The sequence below is a fragment of the Rhinoraja longicauda genome, chromosome 14, assembly GCF_053455715.1.
Source record: "Rhinoraja longicauda isolate Sanriku21f chromosome 14, sRhiLon1.1, whole genome shotgun sequence".
Lineage (NCBI taxonomy): Eukaryota > Metazoa > Chordata > Chondrichthyes > Rajiformes > Arhynchobatidae > Rhinoraja > Rhinoraja longicauda.
The window spans coordinates 47,713,777-47,735,080 of record NC_135966.1 but is presented as its reverse complement, the minus strand read 5'-3'; the positions used below and the strand labels follow the sequence as shown (position 1 = coordinate 47,735,080).

The 21,304-nt window shown below is 41.7% G+C and overlaps 1 protein-coding gene across 2 annotated transcripts in view; it reads right to left on the bottom strand.

Annotated features, from left to right (window-relative positions):
• LOC144599952 (transcription factor SOX-30-like) overlaps positions 1-21,304 on the bottom strand; it is a 62,645-nt gene that overhangs the window by 8,395 nt on the left and 32,946 nt on the right. The window contains exons 3-4 of one of the 2 annotated variants that reach the window (XM_078411231.1): positions 13,860-14,099; positions 8,798-8,983 (exon numbers count right to left, since the gene is read on the bottom strand). In XM_078411231.1, the coding sequence (XP_078267357.1) occupies positions 8,798-8,983; positions 13,860-14,099 (426 nt within the window). The remainder of the gene's footprint in view (positions 1-8,797; positions 8,984-13,859; positions 14,100-21,304) is intronic. The other variant, XM_078411232.1, reaches the window with a different exon arrangement.

Genomic DNA, 21,304 nt, shown 5'->3' with positions numbered 1-21,304 from the left:
TGGGCAGAAGTAAAGACCTGAGCGACTTTGACAAGGGCCAAATTGTTATGGCCAGACGACTGGGACAGAGCATCTCGGAAACGACAAGGCTTGTGGGGTGCTCCCGGTCAGCAGTGGTGAGTACCTACCGACAGTGGTCCGAGGAGGGACAAACCACAAACCGGCAACAGGATGTTGGGCGCCCAAGGCTCATTGACGCGCGAGGGCAACGACAGAAGGTCTACTGTGGCACAAGTCACAGAAAATGTTAATGGTGGTCGCGGGAGGAATGTGTCACAATATACAGTGAATCGCACCCTGCTGCGTATGGGGCTGCACACGGAGGACCAACAGCATATCGGGCAGGTGGTCATAACGTTTTGCCTCATCAGGTCATAATGTTTCGGCTGATCGGTGTATATGCAGGGTGTACTCTGACAAAAATTCTTGATTCTGAAATATTTCTTTGTTTCTCCTTCTGCATATGTTGTCTGGCCCGCTGAGTGTTTCCAGCATTTCCTGTTTTTATTTCAGATCTGCAGCAGCTGAATGTTTTGATTTTCAGTTAATGCAGGAATTTAACTATGACCACTGTTGAAGAAGAATGTCAAGCGCATGTGGTGGTGGTGCTGTGGTATGAAACTAAAGACAAGAGCTCAAATTCCAACAATGGAACTCTTGATTTAGATTCAGTGGCTAGTTTGGATTTTTTTTTAAAGTGTGATTAGTAATGATGAGCACAAAACTACTGGTTTGGCACAAAGCCCGTCATGTTTAATATTGCCCTACCATCCCGACCCACCCTGGCCTTTATGTGACTCCAGACTCAACAATTTGGTTAACTCTCAAATAACCAAGCAACCCACAGTGGATTGGAACCAAATATACTAGAGGAGCAAGATAGACCACTCGACACTAAAAACCGTAGTATGCCATGGTGCCATTTTAGTAGGCAGAAACTTGCAGCAACATTTAAAAAGAAAAACAAAAATCTGTGAATTGATAGATGAGATATATTCTGCATTTTAATGGTATCATCACACATACTGTTCCCCCAAAACACTGATTACACTGCGAGAGGCATAGCGAACGGCGGGTTTTGCCTACTAAAATGGCTCCTTTGCGTACTACACTTCAGCATAGGCGATTTCAACAGTGGTCCATCTTGTTCCTCTAGTATCTTTGATTGGAACAGAAAAGGTAAATTCAGATGTCGTAAAGTCTCTCTTGTCCAAGTCAATTTTGCGAAGTCATTCTCGCAAACACTGGGAGCTTGGTGTCGAAGAGTGGAAAGCTGGCATGCAGGCAAGTCACATTCACTGAATGATACCTTAAGAATTGAATAGGTCTTGGTTTATTATTTTCATGTATATCGACGTCTGTGTGCTATCCAAACAAATCAGGCAACACTGTACATAAATACACTCCAGCCAAATATAAATACACCAGGTAGAGCAAAGAGAAAAAACCCGCTAGAATGCAGAATAGTTTCTCAGCATTGTTGCATAACATTTCCAGAGAAAATATCCAATGCTCGCAAGGTTGGAAAATCGGGACAGTACCCCGGCTAATGGAAGAACCGTTCAGAAACCTGATAACCGAGGAGAAGAAGTTGTTCCTGATTCTGGTGGTATCAACATTGCTGTCCCTGGATACTGTCTCTCCTGTGCACATTCCATCAGAGGGAGTGACAGAAAGGTATACAAGTTGGAGGGAATAGCCCTGGGAATCTTCAGTATGGACTCCAAATTCACTGCTAGCTGAGATGCACAAAGGAAGCAGCTGCCTTATTGGATATGTGGCAGAAAGTGAGTGAGGCAACATGTGGACTACTTAACTTTATTCTCACCAGTGTACACCCGGGATGAGCTCATGACTGTATTGGTTGGTGAATATGTAATCTAGCTATCTGTCTACTCCCCACCATTAGCGGGATGACGGAAAATGTGACTGACAGTGCCTTCGAGCAATTTGTACACCTATTCACAATACCAAACCTCAAAGAAGTAACAACATTAGTCATGAACCACGAAGCTGAATTCCAAAGATGAGGTGAGAGTGACTGGCCTTGACATCAAGGGCATCATTTGACAGAGTGTGGGATCAAGGAGCCCTGGTAATATTGATGTAAATGGACATCAAGGGGGTCCACTGGAGTCCATATTGATGTAAATGGACTCCAGTGGTATTGTGCCATATCTCAAAGAGATAAGTATGATTATTGGAAATCTGTCACCCCATTCTCAGGATATCACTGCAGGAGTTCTTCAAGACCCAACCATTCTTTATCATTAGGTCAGAAATGGGGATGTCTGCTGGAGTTTGCACAATGTTCAACATTTATAGCTCCTCGACACATGAAGCAGGCCACACTTGCATGGAGCATGACCTAGACCACATTCAGACATTGGGCTGAATAGCACCAGTAATGCCATGAAAATGCTAGAGAATGCTAGGCAATTGACTGAGTGCCTACCCCTGACATTGCCAATCTCCTGACTTGCCGACTCTGACAACATCTTTCAAACTCGCAATGTCTGCCACCAGGAAGGAGTGTTTCAGGCGCGAGGATACCACCTCTTTCAGCATCCGTCACATAATCATCCTGACTTGGAAATATATACTATGAAGGGTCTCGACCCATTCCTTCTCTCCAGAGATGCTGCCTGTCCTGCTGAGTTACTCCAGCATTTTGTGTGTATCTTTTCCTTCATTGTTACTTTGTCTAAATCCTGTAACTTGCTTGCCAAACAGAACTATAGAAATACATTCATTAGATTTAAGAAGGTGGCTTGGAACAATAATTCATAAATATTAACGTTCAACGAAAATGAATTCATAAATTAGTAGTACAATAAATGTTAGCCCTGTCAGATTCCAAATAGAAATAAATATAAAACAAGATATACGTACAGGACTACACATGTGCCCTTAAATTGTTTCATAATTATTGCAAATCCATACTTCTTTTGTTCCCATTTTGACAAGATTCATTATCACTGCTCTGCAGAGCACAATAGATACAATGTGATATTTACATTTTTTATAACTAGTTTAATAATGTGGACACAGTTACAAATATTTACGGTTCATATTAACATAATTGCATTATCTTTCTGTATAGCATAGCATTCTTTGAAACATTACAGCTTTCACCACATAATTATATCACTCATCAATATAATTGGATTATAAAGCTTTTTGGAAACATTTTCCTCATGGAAAAATGATAGCAGCAACAGGGACTATTTCAGGAAAGATTGAATATTCTGAGGAATGTTTCTCAAATGAATAGACTAATTGAGATCCTGCAGATTATGGAAGGGTTTGATGGGCAGATGTAAGCAAGGATGTAAGAAAAGCTAAATCATACATGATTCTGATTTGGTAATATCCTCCCTCTCTTTCATCATCGCTGGGTCTAAACCCCAGAGTTCTCCTTCCAAGAATACAGTGGAACTACTTTCACCAAAACGGCTGCACTTGTTTAAGGTTGCAGCTCACCAACACCTTTTCAAGGTTTTTAAAGAGATGGCTAACAACTGTTGGTCCATCCAGTGACTCTATTATGTAAAATGGTTAAGAAAAACATATGACAAAATATGATAATGTGCAGTTTCTGTGAATATTATAAAAGATTTAAGGGGGCCAAGTAACCGTAAGGGGAAAATGAATAAATGATTTTGCTGATGGAATTCATGAAGAACATTGAAATGAGACCATGTGAAACATTATCGACCAACATAGACTTGTTGAGTCATCCCCGGACTATCTTTAATTGGATTTTACTGGCCGTTATCCTGCACTAAATATTATTCCCTTTATCCTGTATCTGTACACTATGGATGGCTTGATTGTAATCATGTATAATCTTTCCGCTGACTGGATTGGATAGCATGCACCAAAAAGCTTTCCACTGTACCTCAGGGCACATGACAATAAACTAAACTAATCAAAACATTGGGTGCTGGGGACTTGACTGTTCTATTGAAGTCCATCAGGTTCGGACAATAAACATCTATTGTGATGCAAACTTACATATATCAAGTCAAGTGAAGGATCCCCCCCCACCCCCTGCTATTGTGAATGGAGCACTCACCCAGGTCTCCTCTGTGTCCCACAGTTCTGCTCTTGCTCCACTTCACCCCAGATGTAACAAGGATATTCTTCCTCTGGCTCTCACCTTTCAACCCACCAGCCTCAGCATGCAACACATCATTCTCTGACATTTCTGCCACCTTCAAAGTGATACCACTACAAGTCACATCTTTCTGGCTCCGTCCATTTCCGTTTTCCATAGAGACCACTCCCGATGCAACTCCTTAGATCACTCATCACATCTCACCCAATATCCCTCCCCAGGCACTTACACCTGCAACTGTAGGAGATGTAATACTTATCCCTACACCTCATCTCACTCCCATCCAGGGACCCCACTTGTTCTTCTATCTCCTACCCAATGGTGACAGGAAGAAGGCAGGCCCCAGACGTTGGGAACCCCTTATGATAGATGTCACATGTCGATGCTTTCATGGAGGGTTGCACCGGTGATCGACTAGGCTGAGTCCACCACGCTTTGCTGCCTCTTGCATTCCTATGTGTCTGAATTACCATATACCAGGCCATAATGCAACCAGATGGGATACCAATCAGGATATGCACATCAGTCTAGAGTATGCACAGCACATTGGCAGACAAAAGGAAGCTTTGCTGTGCTTGCAACACTGAGCAAGTCAACTCATCCATTTCCTAATTCTTCCATAGGCTCTACTTACTCCATTTGAATAAAGGACTCCAAGCGCAGGTTTTCACATATGATGAGCTATTTCACCTTGTTCTACTTCATAACCAGGGGACAATCTTTCAAATTATCATCTTTTTTGGCAGCCCATTTTTGGCAGCAATCTACCTCTCTTCCCCAGAAAACATACCCCTTGTCATGTTCCCTTCCTTCCCCACCACTTTGTACCAACAATTCTGATTGTGTAGGAAAGAACTGCAGAGGCTGGTTTACACTGAAGATAGACACAAAATGCTGGAGTAACTCAGCGGGACAGGCAGCACCTCTGGAGAGAAGCAATGAGTGACATTTCAGGTTGTGACCCTTTTTCAGATTCCACCGAAAATAAGACACAAAATGCTGGAGAAACTCAGTGGGACAGACAGCATCTCTGGAGAGAAGGAATGGGTGACGTTTCGGGTTGAAACCTTTCTTCAAACTCTTCTGATATCCCTTTTGTTGTTCTGCTTGTTGCTCCAGGAAGAGATAATTACTGCGCCATTCCTAAATGACAGGAGTGCTGTTTTGGTGAACAATACTGCCACTGGCCTGCAACCCACAACTGATTTGATGAGGATTAGCAGCAAGGAATTGAAAGAGGACAGGGCACACCTGCAGCCAACTTGCTACTGCAGCCATTGAAACAATAAGTGCCTGGAGCTTTGAGTGAGCTCTGCAGTTGCGCATAGTGCAAAGCAGATTCCCCACCCGAGAGATCGGATTTAATACAAGGCACCTTTGACACAGTTACAAGGGAAGAATGGCTAATAAGGTTTTCCTACATCTTCCTTTCAGTTGTTGCCTTTGTTGTGCTTTCTTGTTTGAAGCAGCATCATAGGCACATAGACAGCACTCAGAACAAAAATCTGGCTGGAGGTCGAGGAAAGACACATGGCTTTAGCAGCAAGTCCTGGTTGGAACATGTATGTACAACAGGAATCACAGAGAGGGAGCAGTGAAAGAGGGTCTCACATAAATCCTATTAAGAGAAATGGAGGAGACTCAATTTTATTGCTCCTGTGCAAAATCTCCTCAAAGTATGCGTACTTTGAAGAACGTGTAGGAAGGAACTGCAGATGCTGGTTTACACAAAATACAGGAGTAACTCAGCGGGACAGGCAGCATCTCTGGATAGAAGGAATGGGTGACATTTTGGGTCGAGACCCTTCTTCAGATCTGAAAGAAGGGTCTCGGCCCGAAACGTCACCCGTTTCTTCTATCCAGGGATTCTGCCTGTCCCGATTCAGAGTTACTCCAGCATTTTGTGTCTATCTTACTTTGAAGAAGTTCTCCTCCTCTCTCCTACCGGTGTTCTGTGAGACCCACTCTCACTGCATCCCCTCTGTGAATCCTTCCACTCTCTACTTGCCCACCTTGTTCTGACCCGCGTTCGCTACTGCAGCCACATGTCTTTCCTCATCAATATCCTGTCACTTATTCCACCTATCTGCTAATCAGACCCTCCCTCACCTGCATCCACTATCACTTGCCAGGCTTTGGCCTACCCTCATCTCTCTTTTCTAGCTTTCTCCTCCCTACTCCAATCAGTGTGAAGAAGGGTTTGGACCCACAACATTGTCTGTCCATTCTCTCCACAGATACTGCCTGACCCAGAGTTCCTCCAGCACTTTTGTGCTTTGCTCAAGATTCTAGCATCTGCAGTTCTTATGTCTCGAACTCAACACATATCTGGACAACAATTCGGTATTCAGAGGTGATGCATTAGACCTTCGCACTATGGTATTGACTTGTCTGGCAAGTGATAGGTGGATACAGATAAGGGGGTGGTTTGGTTAGTAGACAGGTAGAATAAGTGAATAGTGCATGTACCCAATCTTTCTAACTCACATCATTTGAAACAGACAAAATATTGGGATGTTCAGCCATGATCACATTGAATGGCGGTGCTGGCTTGAAGGGCCGAATGGCCTCCTCCTGCACCTATTGTCTATTGTCTATTGTTCAATGTTTGATTTATTTGTTGGATTGAGATGAGAATGGGGGAGAAGAGTGGTTGTGTTTAGACTGTAGAAAGAATGACCAGTAGATATGATTGCTACATTAATCCTCTAGAGTAACTAATCCATACAGCTGAAAATAATTAATGTTCGGACAAGAGCAATAAGATTGGGCGTTACAATGATCACTATGTTCCCATCTCTCCTCACGTGAAAAGAGATGAACACGTTCTTCCTGTTCCACCTCAATCCTTGCTGCATCACATGACACTGATTCTGGAGACCCCAACTGAGGAGAATTAAATGGCGATGCGAGATCCCTAGACCATGTCAACAGTTGGCTGCACATTGACAACCAGCAGCACTTGCAGTCAGTAGTCACCTCTCCTTTCCGAGGTGCAGTCTGACGTTTGTGAGTCTCAGCTGGTGCACAGGACTTCTGAAGTTACTTTCGATTACTGTGTGCTCAAGCAAAAGGTTTGTGGATGAGGCTACATAAATGCACTGTTCACAGAGATTGCAAAATTGTGGGAACCGCACTGGGGCAGATTGAGATTGGTCCCCATGGTGCTTCATCTTATGAATGTTTACATTTCTACTTCATTATTTCGACACATAAAGACCTAGTCATACAGCACAGAAACAGGCTCTTCAGCCAATCTGCCAGCTATCAGGGATCCGTTTCATTCTCCCCACATTTTCATCCATTTGTAAATTTCCCCGGTGTGGGACAAATAAAGGGATCTATTATTATTATATTAATTCTTCCCAGATTCTACCAATCACCAAAAAAAGTGCCTATTAATTATACCAACCTGCACACCTTTGAGATGTGGGAGGAAACTAAAGCACCTTGTAGAACCCCATGTGGTAACTGGTAGAATGTGCAAACTCCACACATAAAACACTGGAGTCAGGATGGAACTCAGTTCATGGAATTTTGAGTCACCTCTATTAGGTGCACCATTGTGCTGCCTGCCCTTGGTGAACTGGCGAACAAGGGGCCCAAAAGGGTTGAAATTGGTCCCATTTATTCAAGATTTCTGTGTTAATAGTAGTAATTGGGAGATCATCATAAAAGACCCATTGTGCAAAACAAATTTAAATTTATACGCAGTGGGAAGTAAGGGAGTGGAAACGGGACCAACATGAAAAAGGGAGAGGAGAGAGAGGCGAGAGAGCAAGGTGCAAAGTGGAAAGTGACAGAGAAGAAAATGGAAAAAGGGGAGGAAAACTGAGAAAAGATGTGGGTGGAAAAGGAGATACAGGGAAAAAGTGGGAAAGGTTGTCAAATGTAGAAGAATGGAGAAGGGACAAAGTGGTATTTCTGGGCTATTTCTCATCCATAGAAAATGATTATTTTGTCCTTCGGAGATTGAGTGGTGAGATAATGGTGGCTGTTGGTTAATTAGTGGTGATTCTATTGAGCACAACACGAAGTGTTGCACAAACTCAGCGGTTTAGGTAGCATGTGGGGAAAGAATGGACGTGATCTTTCCTCACATTTACCGAGTGATTCTGTTGAACGGGGGATGGGAGAGAAGCAGAGAATTGGTAGGTTAGACAGGAAGCTGGGAGCAGAGGTGTGCAGGTTTGAGGCTGGAGTGGGGAATTTTGATTTAGGCTTACAGAGGGAGGGGCGGGGAGTGGGTGTAATGCTAGTTGAAAATGTTTACATCAGCCACAGAAATGCAGATTAATTTTGCCTGGAACTGGAATTCCAGCGATAGCTTGGTGGCTTGAGAACAGCCTGGCAGAAAAGATTCATTTTCTTTACATGCCAATTTTGGCAACTCATATTGCATTCTTGTCTCTGTTTCTTGTGAATGTCTCTGTATCCTCCTCAACTATGAATTTATTGGGGTCCCCACGCATTGATAGTGTAAACTTGGTTTTGAGCTTATGAAAGTGTGTGGAAGACACTATGTAACATAAAGTGTTGATCTTTTACTTTGAACTTGCTCCATTATGTTTAGAATGCCCTTTGCTGCTCTGGAATCATTAAACTCTATAGAGCTATAATACACTAGATCTGTGACACTACACTACCTGACACTATATCATAAATTTCACAACTTACCAATAACTGACGAACGGTTGACATTTGTCTGTAAATTTGGAATAACTACTGAGTAGGTCGCTGGTCGATAGGGATAAATTGTTGCTGGAGTTGTAGAAACAATATTTTGACTGCCAGGAAAGACATTTGAAGGGACACCCAATGCAAATCGTTTTTTTTTCCCTGGTCGTGGCTGGTACACCCAACCTATGGAACCAAATTAACACTGTAAGCGCCGATCCAGTATTAAATATCCACTTACTTAAATGCTAAATAAAATTCTTTTCACCACTGAAAGTAGGTAAAATTAAAAGCCAACCTAAGAGAGTGGTGGAAATGTATAATGTGCTTGGAAAACTGTCACAAGAACCCTCAATCGTGTGAGTTGGCTGTAGAAATAAAGTTTGGAACTGACTGACGCAGTCATCTGGTACGAGCAAGGTGTGTCTCACTCTTATTCGGTGAATATTTGGTTTAGTTTACATATTGGCAACATTTCTTTTTAATATTTTTTATATTACATTTCTTTATACAACATTTCTTTTTAATATTTTTGATGTTCTGAGGCTGCTCTTCTGTTGCTGGTTCCAGAGAGAACACCGACTGGCAATGTATGTAATGCTCTGTCGGAGAATTCAGAAGAGGACTCACCTGCTCAGTTGTGCCATCTGGTGGTTCTCTATGGGATCACCAGCAGGGGAGCAGCACAATCCCACCCAATAACATAAAAATTGAACCAACCAAAAGTAAATCTTCATTAATGAATCAGATAAAGATGCACCGCATTATCCTATACACTCAAAATGGGAGCTTAGGTGTGAGCTAGAAGTTGCTAAATGCACTTTGCATCTGGTTTCTCAGATTTATGGCAAGGCTAGGTGATCCATGTGGTGTGATCCCATTGAAATGAGTAGATAATTGTCTAGTCCTTGTAATTTTAATTAATTTTTCTGAATATAAATATGTTTTTGATCAATATATTAATTCTTCATTTTTTAGTTATTTGAATCTATTTCAACTGTTATAAATTTCTGTGATCGGTAACTATATATAAAAGCATAGGTGGGCTATCAAATGACGATAGTTTTTATCCGCTGCAGGAGAGCTGAGGTCTTGAAGAAGACTGAATATGTTCGGCTGCAGCTAGAAAGTGCGGCTATGGGAATAATGTATGAAATGAGTATTGTGTAATGTGAGGTGTGGATAAAAAGAACTGCAGATGCTGATTTACAAAAAAAGACACAAAGTGCTGGAATGACTCAGCAAGTCAAGCAAAAATCTCTGGAGAACACGGATAGGTGATGTTTCGGGTCAGGATCTTTCTCGACCTGAAACGTCACCTATCCATGTTTTCCAGAGATGCTGCCTGACTCAGTGAGTTACTCCAGCATTCTGTGGGTTTTTTTACAGTGTAAAATTAGCCAGGTTGATCAAGCACAATGCTGTCAACTAAGATGAATCTGTTCCATTCTGGAACTTTCAAGCTTAGCGTTTAAGAGAAACTGTCTAACATATTCCGATTATATATTTTTAATATCTTTGGGAAAATCTCACTTTATTGACTCATCTGCATGGAATGTAAGAGTTACTTGCATTCATAGCGCATCCACAATGCAGGAAAGTGTCCCAAAGTGACTGAACTTGGCACTGCTACCTGAACATTGAACTGCTAACTTGAGTGGGAAAATCTTGATTTGGGGATGGATAAGTTACAAATAGCTATCTTTTACTGGCAACTTTAATGCATCACTAAAGTAGCTATGAGTATTATCTCATAAGAATTGATGCCTAGCCACATAAGGAGGCGAGATGTTCAAAAGCTTGGTTCTAAAGAGACGAGTGCCTTAAAAGAGGCAGGGGGATGAAGAGGCAGGAGACACAGACAAGGAATTTTAGAATTATGACGTAAATGGCAGAAGATATGGCTGGTAACAGTGGAGAAGTGTCATTCACAGATTCACAGATAAAATTAGAATAACCCATACAGGGAATTGAAGATAAGGATAAGAATTTTAAAACTAAGGTGTTGCATGAATAGGAGCCTGCACAGCCACAGAATGCACTAAGGTGAAGGGTGAACTAGTCTTGGTACGAGTTAGAAAATGGACATCAGATTTTTGGTGAACCTCCAGTTTAAGGATTTACAAAGTGGAAACCCAGCAGAGAGTGCAGCGTTGAAATCTAGAGGTAACAAGAGGCATGGGCAGTCAACCTTGTTACAGAGAAGATGGAAACAGAGTGTCTCACAAAACTCAGGGGGCAACATCTCTGGAGAAAAGGAACAGGTGATGTTTCGTTTTGGGTAGGAACCTAACCCGAAATGTCACCCATCCTGTTCATCCTTTTTCTCCAGAGATGCTGCCTGACTCACTGAAAGTAGGGATGGGAGGTTGCGGGGGGGGGGGGGGGGGGGGGGGGGTGGGGGGGGGTGGGAGAGGGAGGAAGGAAAAGGCCTGAACAAATCAGGGCCAACAACAGATGACCAAGGAAGGGTGGTGTCCATAATGGCTCATTATTGGCTGGAGAAGAGGTGATAACAAAAGGATACAGGGACAGTGGAATTAGTAGGATGACTAGGATTGGGGAGGGAGGGGCGGACTTGAAATTAGAGAAATCAATATTCATACTGCTAAGTTGTAAGTTGCCCAAGCAAAATATGAGGTGCTGTTCCTCCAATTTGCATGTGACCGCACTCTGACAGTGGAGGAGGCCCAGGACTGAAAGGTCAGTATGGGAATGGGAAGGGGAGTTAAAATGTTTGGTAACCAGAAGATCACGTAGGGACACGTAGACTAAGTGTAAGTATTCAGCAAAACGATCGCCCAGTCTGTGCTTGTCTCACCGATATACAGCAGCCCACATTGAGAACACCGGATACAGTAGATGAGGTTGGAGGAGGTTCAAGTTAACCTCTGCCTCACCTGAAAGGACTGTTGGGGGTCCCTGGATGGAGTAGGGAGAGGAGAAATAAGGACAAGTGTTGCATCTTCTGCGGTTGCAGGAGGACGTTCCTGGTGGGGGGAGCGGTTTCAGTGGGAGGGATGATTGAACCGTGGAGTTGCGGAGGGAATAGTCTCTGAGGAAAGCTGAAAGGGTTGGAGACGGGAAGATGTGACTGGTGGTTGGAACCCTGTTGGAGGAGGTGAAAATGTTGGAGGACGATATGTTGTATGCGATGGCTGATGGGGTAAAAGGTGAGAACTAGTGGAACTCTGTCCTTGTTGCAACTGGGGGGAGGGGAAGCAAGAGCAGAACTACGGGATACAGAGGAGACACTTGTGAGGGCCTCATCTATGATAGAAGAGGGGAACCCCCATTCCCTAAAGAATGAGGGCATCTTTGATGTCCTGGTACGGAACACCTCATCTTGGGAGCAGATGTGGTGGAGACGGAGGAATTAGGAGAAGGGGATAGAGTCTTTGCAGGAGGTAGGGTAGGAAACATAGAAACATATAAAATAGGTGCAGGAGTAGGCCATTCCTCCCTCAGCCCTCCGAGCCAGCACCATCATTCAATATGATCGTGGCTGATCATCCAAAATCAGTTCCCCGTACTTCTGGGAAGAAATGTAGTTGAGATAGCAGTAGGTTTGTAATAGATGTCAGTTGGTCGTCTATCTCCTGTGATGGAGACGATAAGTTCAAGAAAGGGGAGGGAGGTGAGGAAGATGGTCCAGGTGAATTTGGGTGCGGGGTGGAAATTAGTAGTGAAGTTAATAAAGTCCATGAGTTTGCAAGGGGTGCAGGAGGTAGCCCTGACACAGTTGTCAATGTAGCAGAGATAGAGTTCGGGGACAGGGCCAGTGAACGCCTGGAATAGGGATTGTTCGACGTACCCAACAAAAAGGCAGGCATAGCTGGGACCCATGTGAGTGCCAATGGCTGCATCTTTGACTTGAAGGAAGTGGGAGGCTTTGAAGGAAACATTGTTAAGGGTGGGGACCAGCTCCACTAGACAGAGGAGAGTGCTTATAGAAGGATATTGGTGGGTCTGTGGTCAAAGAAGAAATGGAGGGCTTTAAGGCCTTCCGGGTGGGGGATTGAAGCTTAGAGCAACTGAATGTCCATAGTCATGATGAGGGAATGGAGGCCTGGAAACCGAAAGTCATTGAAGAGTTGAAGGGTGTGTGAGGTGTCTTGGACATAGGTGGGAAGGGATTGGACCAGGGGAGGTAGAATGGAATGGAGGAATGTAGAAATAATTTCAGTGGGGCAGGAGCAGGTGGAAACAATGGGTCTGCTCGGGCAGTTTTTCTTAAGGATTTTGGGGAGAAGATAAAAATGGGTCCTGCGGGACTGGGGGAACGACAAGGCTGGAGGCAATGGACGGCAGACAGCCAGACATGATAAAATCAGAGATGGTCTGCCAGATCATGGCTTGGTGCAACCATGGTATAGAGTTGGTTAGGGCATTCTTAAATACAGCACAAATAACTATGATTAGGCACGACATCACACGTATGAACCATGTTGTTCAGATTCCGACTTCTGCCAGTGCAAGGGATGGTGTCAGTAACTAGAGAATAGATTTTGTGATAAAGACTTTCTTCAGTCTTGCTAATATTTAGTTGGGCGGAATTTTTTGATTGTCCGGAACTGTGCGGCAGACCAAGAAATCACGGAGGAGTCGCGAAAAATAGTGCTGTGTTGAATTCTTCCATGTGAAAGGTGACAAAATGCCCTGGGATGACGTGACTGAGCATGAAGGTGGAGATGAGAAATAGGAAGGGCAGAGGAGAAATTCTGGGAGACAGTGGGGGCAATGGTGTGAACAAGAGAAGAGAAATCATTGTTAGATTTTAAAACTATTTTAAGTCACATCATACAATAAAAACCATACACGGAAATTTCCAGGTGGTATGGCATTTTGTACATTATTGGAGTATTCAGAACCAATGTGGCGATTCTTCATCAAACAGAAATTTTCATTAGGAAAGAAAGGAATGCATTTCCAACTGTACTTTATCCAGACACTGGAAGAACCTTTTTTTTTTTAATGATGAACACTCCTGGAGCTCTGCTTCCGGTTTTGCTCCTTGATATTGAGGAAAATTGATTATCATCCTGAATAGCATTGAACTTACCAGGAAATTCTTCCCTGTGTTTCTCTTTTATCTTTTGTGCCTCATCATAATAAGGTTTCTTCTGTTCTTCAGTCAGTTTATTCCACTCCAGGCCAAGTTGGACACTAATTTCAGCGTTATTAGCATTGGGGTTCGCCTTGGCTAATGATGGTCTATGAATCCGTGCCCAAACCATGAACGCATTCATTGGGCGTTTTATGTGCCCGCTTCTGTCCTTGGAAGGTGGCATATCATTGATTTCTAAAATCAGAACAAAATAAGGACAATCAGGTGAATGTGTAATGGTAAAGAAGATTGAATGAAATAGTATCTTCAGAGTGCTGCAATATATTAAAAGCACTGTGAAAGGTTCCACAGATTTAAGCTGCTAAATTGAAATTAAATTTAGCTCCAAGATTTGAAACAATGACACTGAAATGGAGTGGCAAGGAAAGGTAAATATCCCAATAGATACACTGTATCTAAGGGTAAATATCCCAATAGATACACTGTATCTAAGGGTAAATATCCCAATAGATACACTGTATCTAAGGGTAAATATCCCAATAGATACACTGTATCTAAGGATAAATATCCCAATAGATACTACAGAAAATATAATGCAACAATATATTTTTTAATATTCATGTACCTGTCCAAATGTTTCTCAAACTTTGTAATAGTACCTGCCTCACCAACTCCTCTGGCAGCCCATTCCATATACCTACCATGCTTTGTGTTAAAAAAAAAGTTGCTGCTCAGGTTCCTATTAAATCTTTCCCCTCTCACCTTAAACCTAAGTCCTCTGGTTCTTGATTTTTCGTTCCATTTTCCGATTGAAGAAGATGTTTGAAGAATCTTATCTTTCCAAAGAATATTATTTGCAGGAATAAGTAGAATAGATACACAATCATGTTTACGCAAGAATATTGATCATAATCAGTCTCAATCTTGAAAAAATATATTTAAATCAGTGCTTTTACTGGTTTTCATCACTATCTTGTTAGAAATTACAGCATCTGTTTAGACAGTGGGAAAAAGATAACATTAATCTGGATTTTGAATCCAGTGTTCCAACAATAAAACATTGTTCATTCTTTAACAATTAGAGTTATAGTTGATGATTATATGTTTGGACAAGATAACTGTAGCCAGTCCATCCATCTGGATCCTTACAGGAATTAGATAAAAAGAGACAGGAAAATTGGGAAGGGAACCATTGTTTATAAGGCACAATCTAAAGGTTATATTTATCTATTCATTATTGGCTGGAATCCAGTGACGGAATTCATTACGAGATATTTATCATGACTATAATAACTTGCAATGTTTGCTGACACAATTCTCTCTCTCTTTTACAGAAATAGCTAATAGACAATCGGAAACTAATCAGAGGGGACGTGGGGCAAATGCAGTTTCTAATTCCTTGAAAGAGATGGTATTAGCTATTGGAAAGACTGTTGAGCGGGTAGAAACATTCAATGTAATAACACCCTCCTTCATAATCTTTTTCCCAGCATTTTGCTCACTCATACCTAACTCTTTCCTAATTTACAAACTACATACGATGTACGCATGCATTTCTTCCTCCTTGCAATTTCACCGCAAACCATGCTCCTTTTTCCATCTTAGATGCCCCAAACTGCAACCTGTCCATGGAATGGTGGGAAAACAGGAAGGCAGTGCAGAGACAAGTGCAACTACATTGATTTCACATTCCCAATCAATAGTTCTGATACTGCTGCAGTCTTAGTTTAGAGGACAACACAGGAGGAGGAATGCATTTAGTGAGATGCTGCAGCACGAATGGCCACCCGGAGAAGTGGGAAAAGAACAGTGTAGATGCCAGTTCATTAGAGTGCAAAATAACACTTGGTTTCTTCCGCAGATGACCACGATGTTTCAATGGGGCAAGCTACAGATAAAGATTGACAACCATATGTACCCAAGTGCTTGGTGGGTTGGGAATCCAGCAAGGAAACTGTCAGCGAGAAGCATAGAGTTTAGCACTGCCATTCGGCTCATTGAGTCTAGCTCTTCCTCATACCTAGCCAGCTCTCAAAGCATTCCCACATCTGCCCCCCTCCCCCCAATTTTCCTGCAATCTATTATTTTTCATAAACTCATCAACTCCCTGTATTCTCCTGTCACCAACCTACACTAGGTTAGTTTAGTGGAGGCAATTGACCTATTCTAACAGCTTGTCTTTGGATGGGTGAGGAAACTGAAGCACTCATAGAATTTCTATTGGCTTCACAACAGGAGCGCCCAACATCAGGATGTAATCATTTTTGCTGGAGCTGTGTGGCATCTGTGCTAAATACTGTCCCAATGTGCTACCCATGATGCAGATCTTTAAAGAGGGGAAGGTAAGCTTAAGTGGGAGCAGCCCAGCCTGAAATAAGCAGTGACAGTCCAATATGAAACTATGATATTTCCCAAATCAAGGCAAATCAGCTATATTTATAAACTTTAAATTGCTATCTCTTGTGCAAGGATGAACTGTCTGTCGTCCTACGGTTTGCCTCAGAGCTTAGGCAAAATCTGGGCGTCACTGGCTCTTTGTGAGATGACATTACTTAGTTATTGACTCTTCTGAGCTTGAACCATAATTTAGTAGGTGCCACATAAACTGTAGCTGGCAATTGGTTGGTGAATGTCATGGCATGGCCTATACATCACAAGGCCTTTCCCCGAGCTGCTTTGCGACTTGACAGTTGACAGGATCTTGCCCGAAGTCTCGTCAGATGGCAGGACTGGGAACCCGCCTGAAGGCTCGTTGGGACTCGCCCGAAGGCTCGTTGGGACTCGCCCAAAGGCTCGTTGGTCGGCGGGACCGAGACCCAAAACATCAACCATTCCTTCTCTCCAGATATGCCGCCTGTCCCGCTGAGTTACTCTAGCATGTTTTGTCTATCTTCTGCTTTAGTTCTCTATGTGTCTATTTAAGAATCTGTGAATCCTAGAGTCTCATATGCTTTACAAGTCAAATTCTCAACATGCCATGCCCGTTTCAGTTGAATTCTCTCATAGGATAGCCCACTTATTAAAGTGTAACCCATTGTGAGGAGAAAGGCAGAAGACTGTAATGGGTGTATTGTGGAAACCTGACAGAGATGGAAAGTCAGAAAAATATGACTTCCCAGCTTCAGCAGAGGAAAGGAAAGGTCCAGTGTCCATAGGAAACCGCTAAGATATGTGATGTCAGATAGAGGATGCGTGAAAACACAAAGATGGGAAGCATGGAAAAATGTAGTCAGAATTTTTCATTATTGGTCTGCGATATTTGGAAGCATTTTGAAAACAATAATTGTAATCACTGTGGTGGTTAATGGCTGAACTGGTTTTAATTATACAAATGTATTACATGGAACAGCCAGCACAGAAACGGGCCCTTCAGCCTATAATGTTAGTGCCAAACATGATGTCAAATTAAACTGATCTCATCTGCTTGTCCATGATTCATACCCCTTTATTTCCTGCACTTCCATGTGCTTATCCAAAAGCTTCTTAAATGCCATTATCATATCTACCTCCACCCATACCCTTGGCAATGTGTTTCAGACCCATCACTCTTCTGTGTAAAAAACTAGTTCTGCACATCTCCATTATATTTTCCCCTCCGACCTTACAGTTATGCCCCTAGTGTTGGATATTTCCACCCTGAGAAAAATGTTCTGTCTATCCTCTCTATGCCTCATAATTTTATATACTTCGATCAAGTTCCCCCTCAACTTCCAATGTTCCAGAGAAAACAATCCAAGCCTATCCAACCTCTCCCTGTAGCTGAAACCCTCTAATCCAGGCAGCATTCTGGAAAACCTCCTCTGCACCCTCTCCAAAGCCGCCACATCTTTCCTGTGATTGTCAAAGATTTCAGTGTGGATCTGCGATCTGTTATAATTGAAGCCTATTGTAGGCTGGGTTGTTTAACAAATCCGGCTGTGCACACAACTCTCTGAAATGTTTTGCAGTCTAGGGCAGACCAGTTGCCAAATTGACCAGTGTTGCATCCCGATAGGATACTATCTATGGTGCATCTATAGAAATCGGTAGAAGTCATTTGAGACATGCTAAATTTCTTTAGTCTTTTGAAGCTTTGAACTAATCTGTGCTGGGTCTCCTTTATCAGCTCAAAACTCTCCAAATGCCCATGAATGTTTTCCATGATCATTGTTTTACAAGCTTCCCCACAACTGTGTTAAAGGGGTTGCATGTCTATCCCTGCATTTGTTTTTGCACTGGGGTGTTGCATTTACCATTTTCCAGTCCTCTGGCATCTTCCCTGTAACTAGAGAGTATTAGGCCGAAAAGGCCTGTTTCCGGCTGTATATATATGATATGATATGATATGATAGGCAATTAGGGAGTCAAATGTAGCTCATTACATTCTCACCGATCAGTGGACACCCATCCAAATTAATTCCATCTTCCAGCACTTGGTGCATGGCCTTCAATTCCCAACTGATTCAAGCGCTCATCTAAACAATTCCTAAATGCTGTCAATGACTTTATTACCACCACTCTCTGAGTGAAAAGGCAAAAGTTTGCCTTATAGACTTGATATATATATATATATATATATATATATACATTTATATCTATGTCTCCTCTTGGCTTCCTCCACTCAAGGGGAAGCAGATCAGGCCTTTCCATCCTCTCGTGATTACTGAACTGCTCCATCACAGGAAACATCATAAATGAATTTTCTTTGCACCCTGACAAGTGCTATCATATCCTTCCTCGAGTGTGATGACTGGAACTGCAGGCAGTAAGTACCCCATTGAAGTGTGACCAATGTTTTATAGAACTGGAGCATAACCTCCCTGCTTTTGTACTCAGTGCCTCAACTATTGGAGATTGACTTCTTAACATTTGACTTCCTAACATTTGTCACCCCCAAGCATGTTTGGTTGTACATCAAGCTCTCGCTGTTCCACAATCCTCCCTAAGTCCCGCCATTTATGGTGTTTGTCCGAGCCTCATCAGTATTCCGAAAATTCATCACCTCACAGTTATCACAATTAAAATCCATCTGCCATTTTCCTGCGTATTTCACTAGCACTTCAATAACACCCTGTAGTCCTATGTTTATTCTTCATATGATCGATGGCTCCATCAATTTTCACATCTACTACTTTGCAACCTCAGTACTCATTTCCCACAGCAAACTAGTTTAACTCGATCTGGGCTAGGAGATGTTTATTTTAAGTATGGCTAACCATTTTAGTATCTCTGCTTGTTAGTTTTTACCCCATCCTTCTACAGAGATCATGGCACAATTCTCTTGGCAAAGATTCATACAAAGTAATCATTTCATATTCCAGCTGTGCCTTGTGCTAATTTTATATAGATCACCTTCTTTATCCCTAATTGCTCCCAGCCCTCCTCATACTGAACTACATAAAATGATTTTTTTTAAATGAAATGTGTAAATAAATGTGAAATTCTGTGCGAGATTATCATTGGTATTGACAATCTTAGTGTATAGTGAAAGGATTTTTTTCTACTTTTCAGAAGTCTGCAAAGAAATACAAAGTCTTGTTTGTTCAAATCTTTTTTTTTTAAAACCTAAGTATCTTAAAGATTGAATTTATATATAATTATCCTGCAGGGATCCTTTTCTGCTAACTGTGGGACTTTCAAGTTTCTATGAGCATTTCCCACGAAACAAAATAAACATAAATTCGTAAAATTAACTTAATGTAGCACATTCTTGCAATGGGTCAAAGGTAATGGACATCATTGTGCCTGTCTGTGAGAATCACATGAGTGTTGACATTATTTAGCACTTGAATACAAGGTGTTGGCTTTAAGATTATAGCTATATAAGTGAGGGAATTCTAAAAGTGCTTAAAGCTTTTATTCAAAAGCCAACTGATTTGTAAAATGCTTGTAATTATCTTTTTCCCATTCTGAATAATGGTTTTCAGGTTTTCTCGCACAAGAAACATATGAAATGAATAACTATTGTCTAAAATATTGGAGGATTTTAACTCAAACGCAAACATAATCCATGGTATGGACCTAGCCATAGAATAGTATCTGTTTAGAATGGAAAGTGTGGTGTCCTCAGCTAACTTTACAAAAAGAAACTCTAAGAGATAAAGGCCTCTGTTTGCATTATTCATATTTATTCCTCAAAAACAGCTGAATTTAGGACATAATATAAATCAAGATTTATATTGCCAGCAAGGCTCATAGAATCATATGGTATGGACACAGGTCCTTTGACCAACTGAGACCACGCTAATCATGAAGTATTCATTTACGCTAACTCTAAAATAATCCCATTATTATTATTATTACTACCACATTCAATTCCCCTAAAATTCTACTACTCATCTGCACACTAAGGTGTGATTTACAACATGGGTTGTTTTTAAATGTGCTATACAAATAAAATTGACTTGACTTGACATTGACTAATCAATATCTCAACCAACACATCTTTGGGATGTGGGAAGAAACAGGAGCACCTGGAAAAAACCCTCGAGGTCACAGGAATAATCCGGAAACTTCAGCCAGCACTTAAAGTTCAGGACTGAACCCAGATCACTGGGACTGTGAACCAACAGCTCTGCTTGCTGCCCCACTGTGTCTTCCACTTATTTTGAGTAAATTAAGTAGAAACAAGGTATCAGCACATCTACCTTCAAATGCAGAATTCTAGAAATTGCAGTAAAGTATAACCTTTTTCTTCGCTAAAATTAATCTCTCACTAAAGTCAAAATAAGGATACTTACTTGTATTAACCCAATGAACATACCAGAAAATTTTAGGCATTGAATTTCTAATTGAAAAATTGGTAATTATGGTCATAGATCTTCTCTAGTCTGGAAAATGTAATTCTAACACAGTGGATTCACATTCTTTTAGAAGTTAATAAGCATCAGAGATTTAAAAGGATATAAAAATATGACACATTTTCCTTTCATTTTTCTGATTTTATTTCCCTCCCTTTATTCCTTCCTGTTTTTGTTTACTTTTTACAAGATTTAGGTGTAATTTATACTTTCTGGTTTTGACTGTGAAAACATCAGTGAAAATTCTTCAGTCTGACTAGTTGAAGAAATGCTCTGCATGAGGCATGATTCTGGATAATGGGTCATTGCTTAAAACATGAAAACATCAAGGCAGACATGTACAATGCCACCAACACTCCCTAATTAACGGAGAGTGCTAATGGCTTGAAGAAGGCTGCATCATTTGAAGTTGAATCAGGAGATAAAATTGGCGTGTCAAAAATGTAATGCTACGGTGGTTATGGGAGATTTCAACATGCAGGTAGACTGGGAAAATCAGGTTGGAAATGGACCCCAGGAAAGAGAGTTTGTAGAGTGCCTTCGAGATGGATTCTTAGAACAGCTTGTACTGGAGCCTACCAGGGAGAAGGCAATTCTGGATTTAGTGTTGTGTAATGATCCTGATCTGATAAGGGGACTAGAGGTAAAAGAGCCATTAGG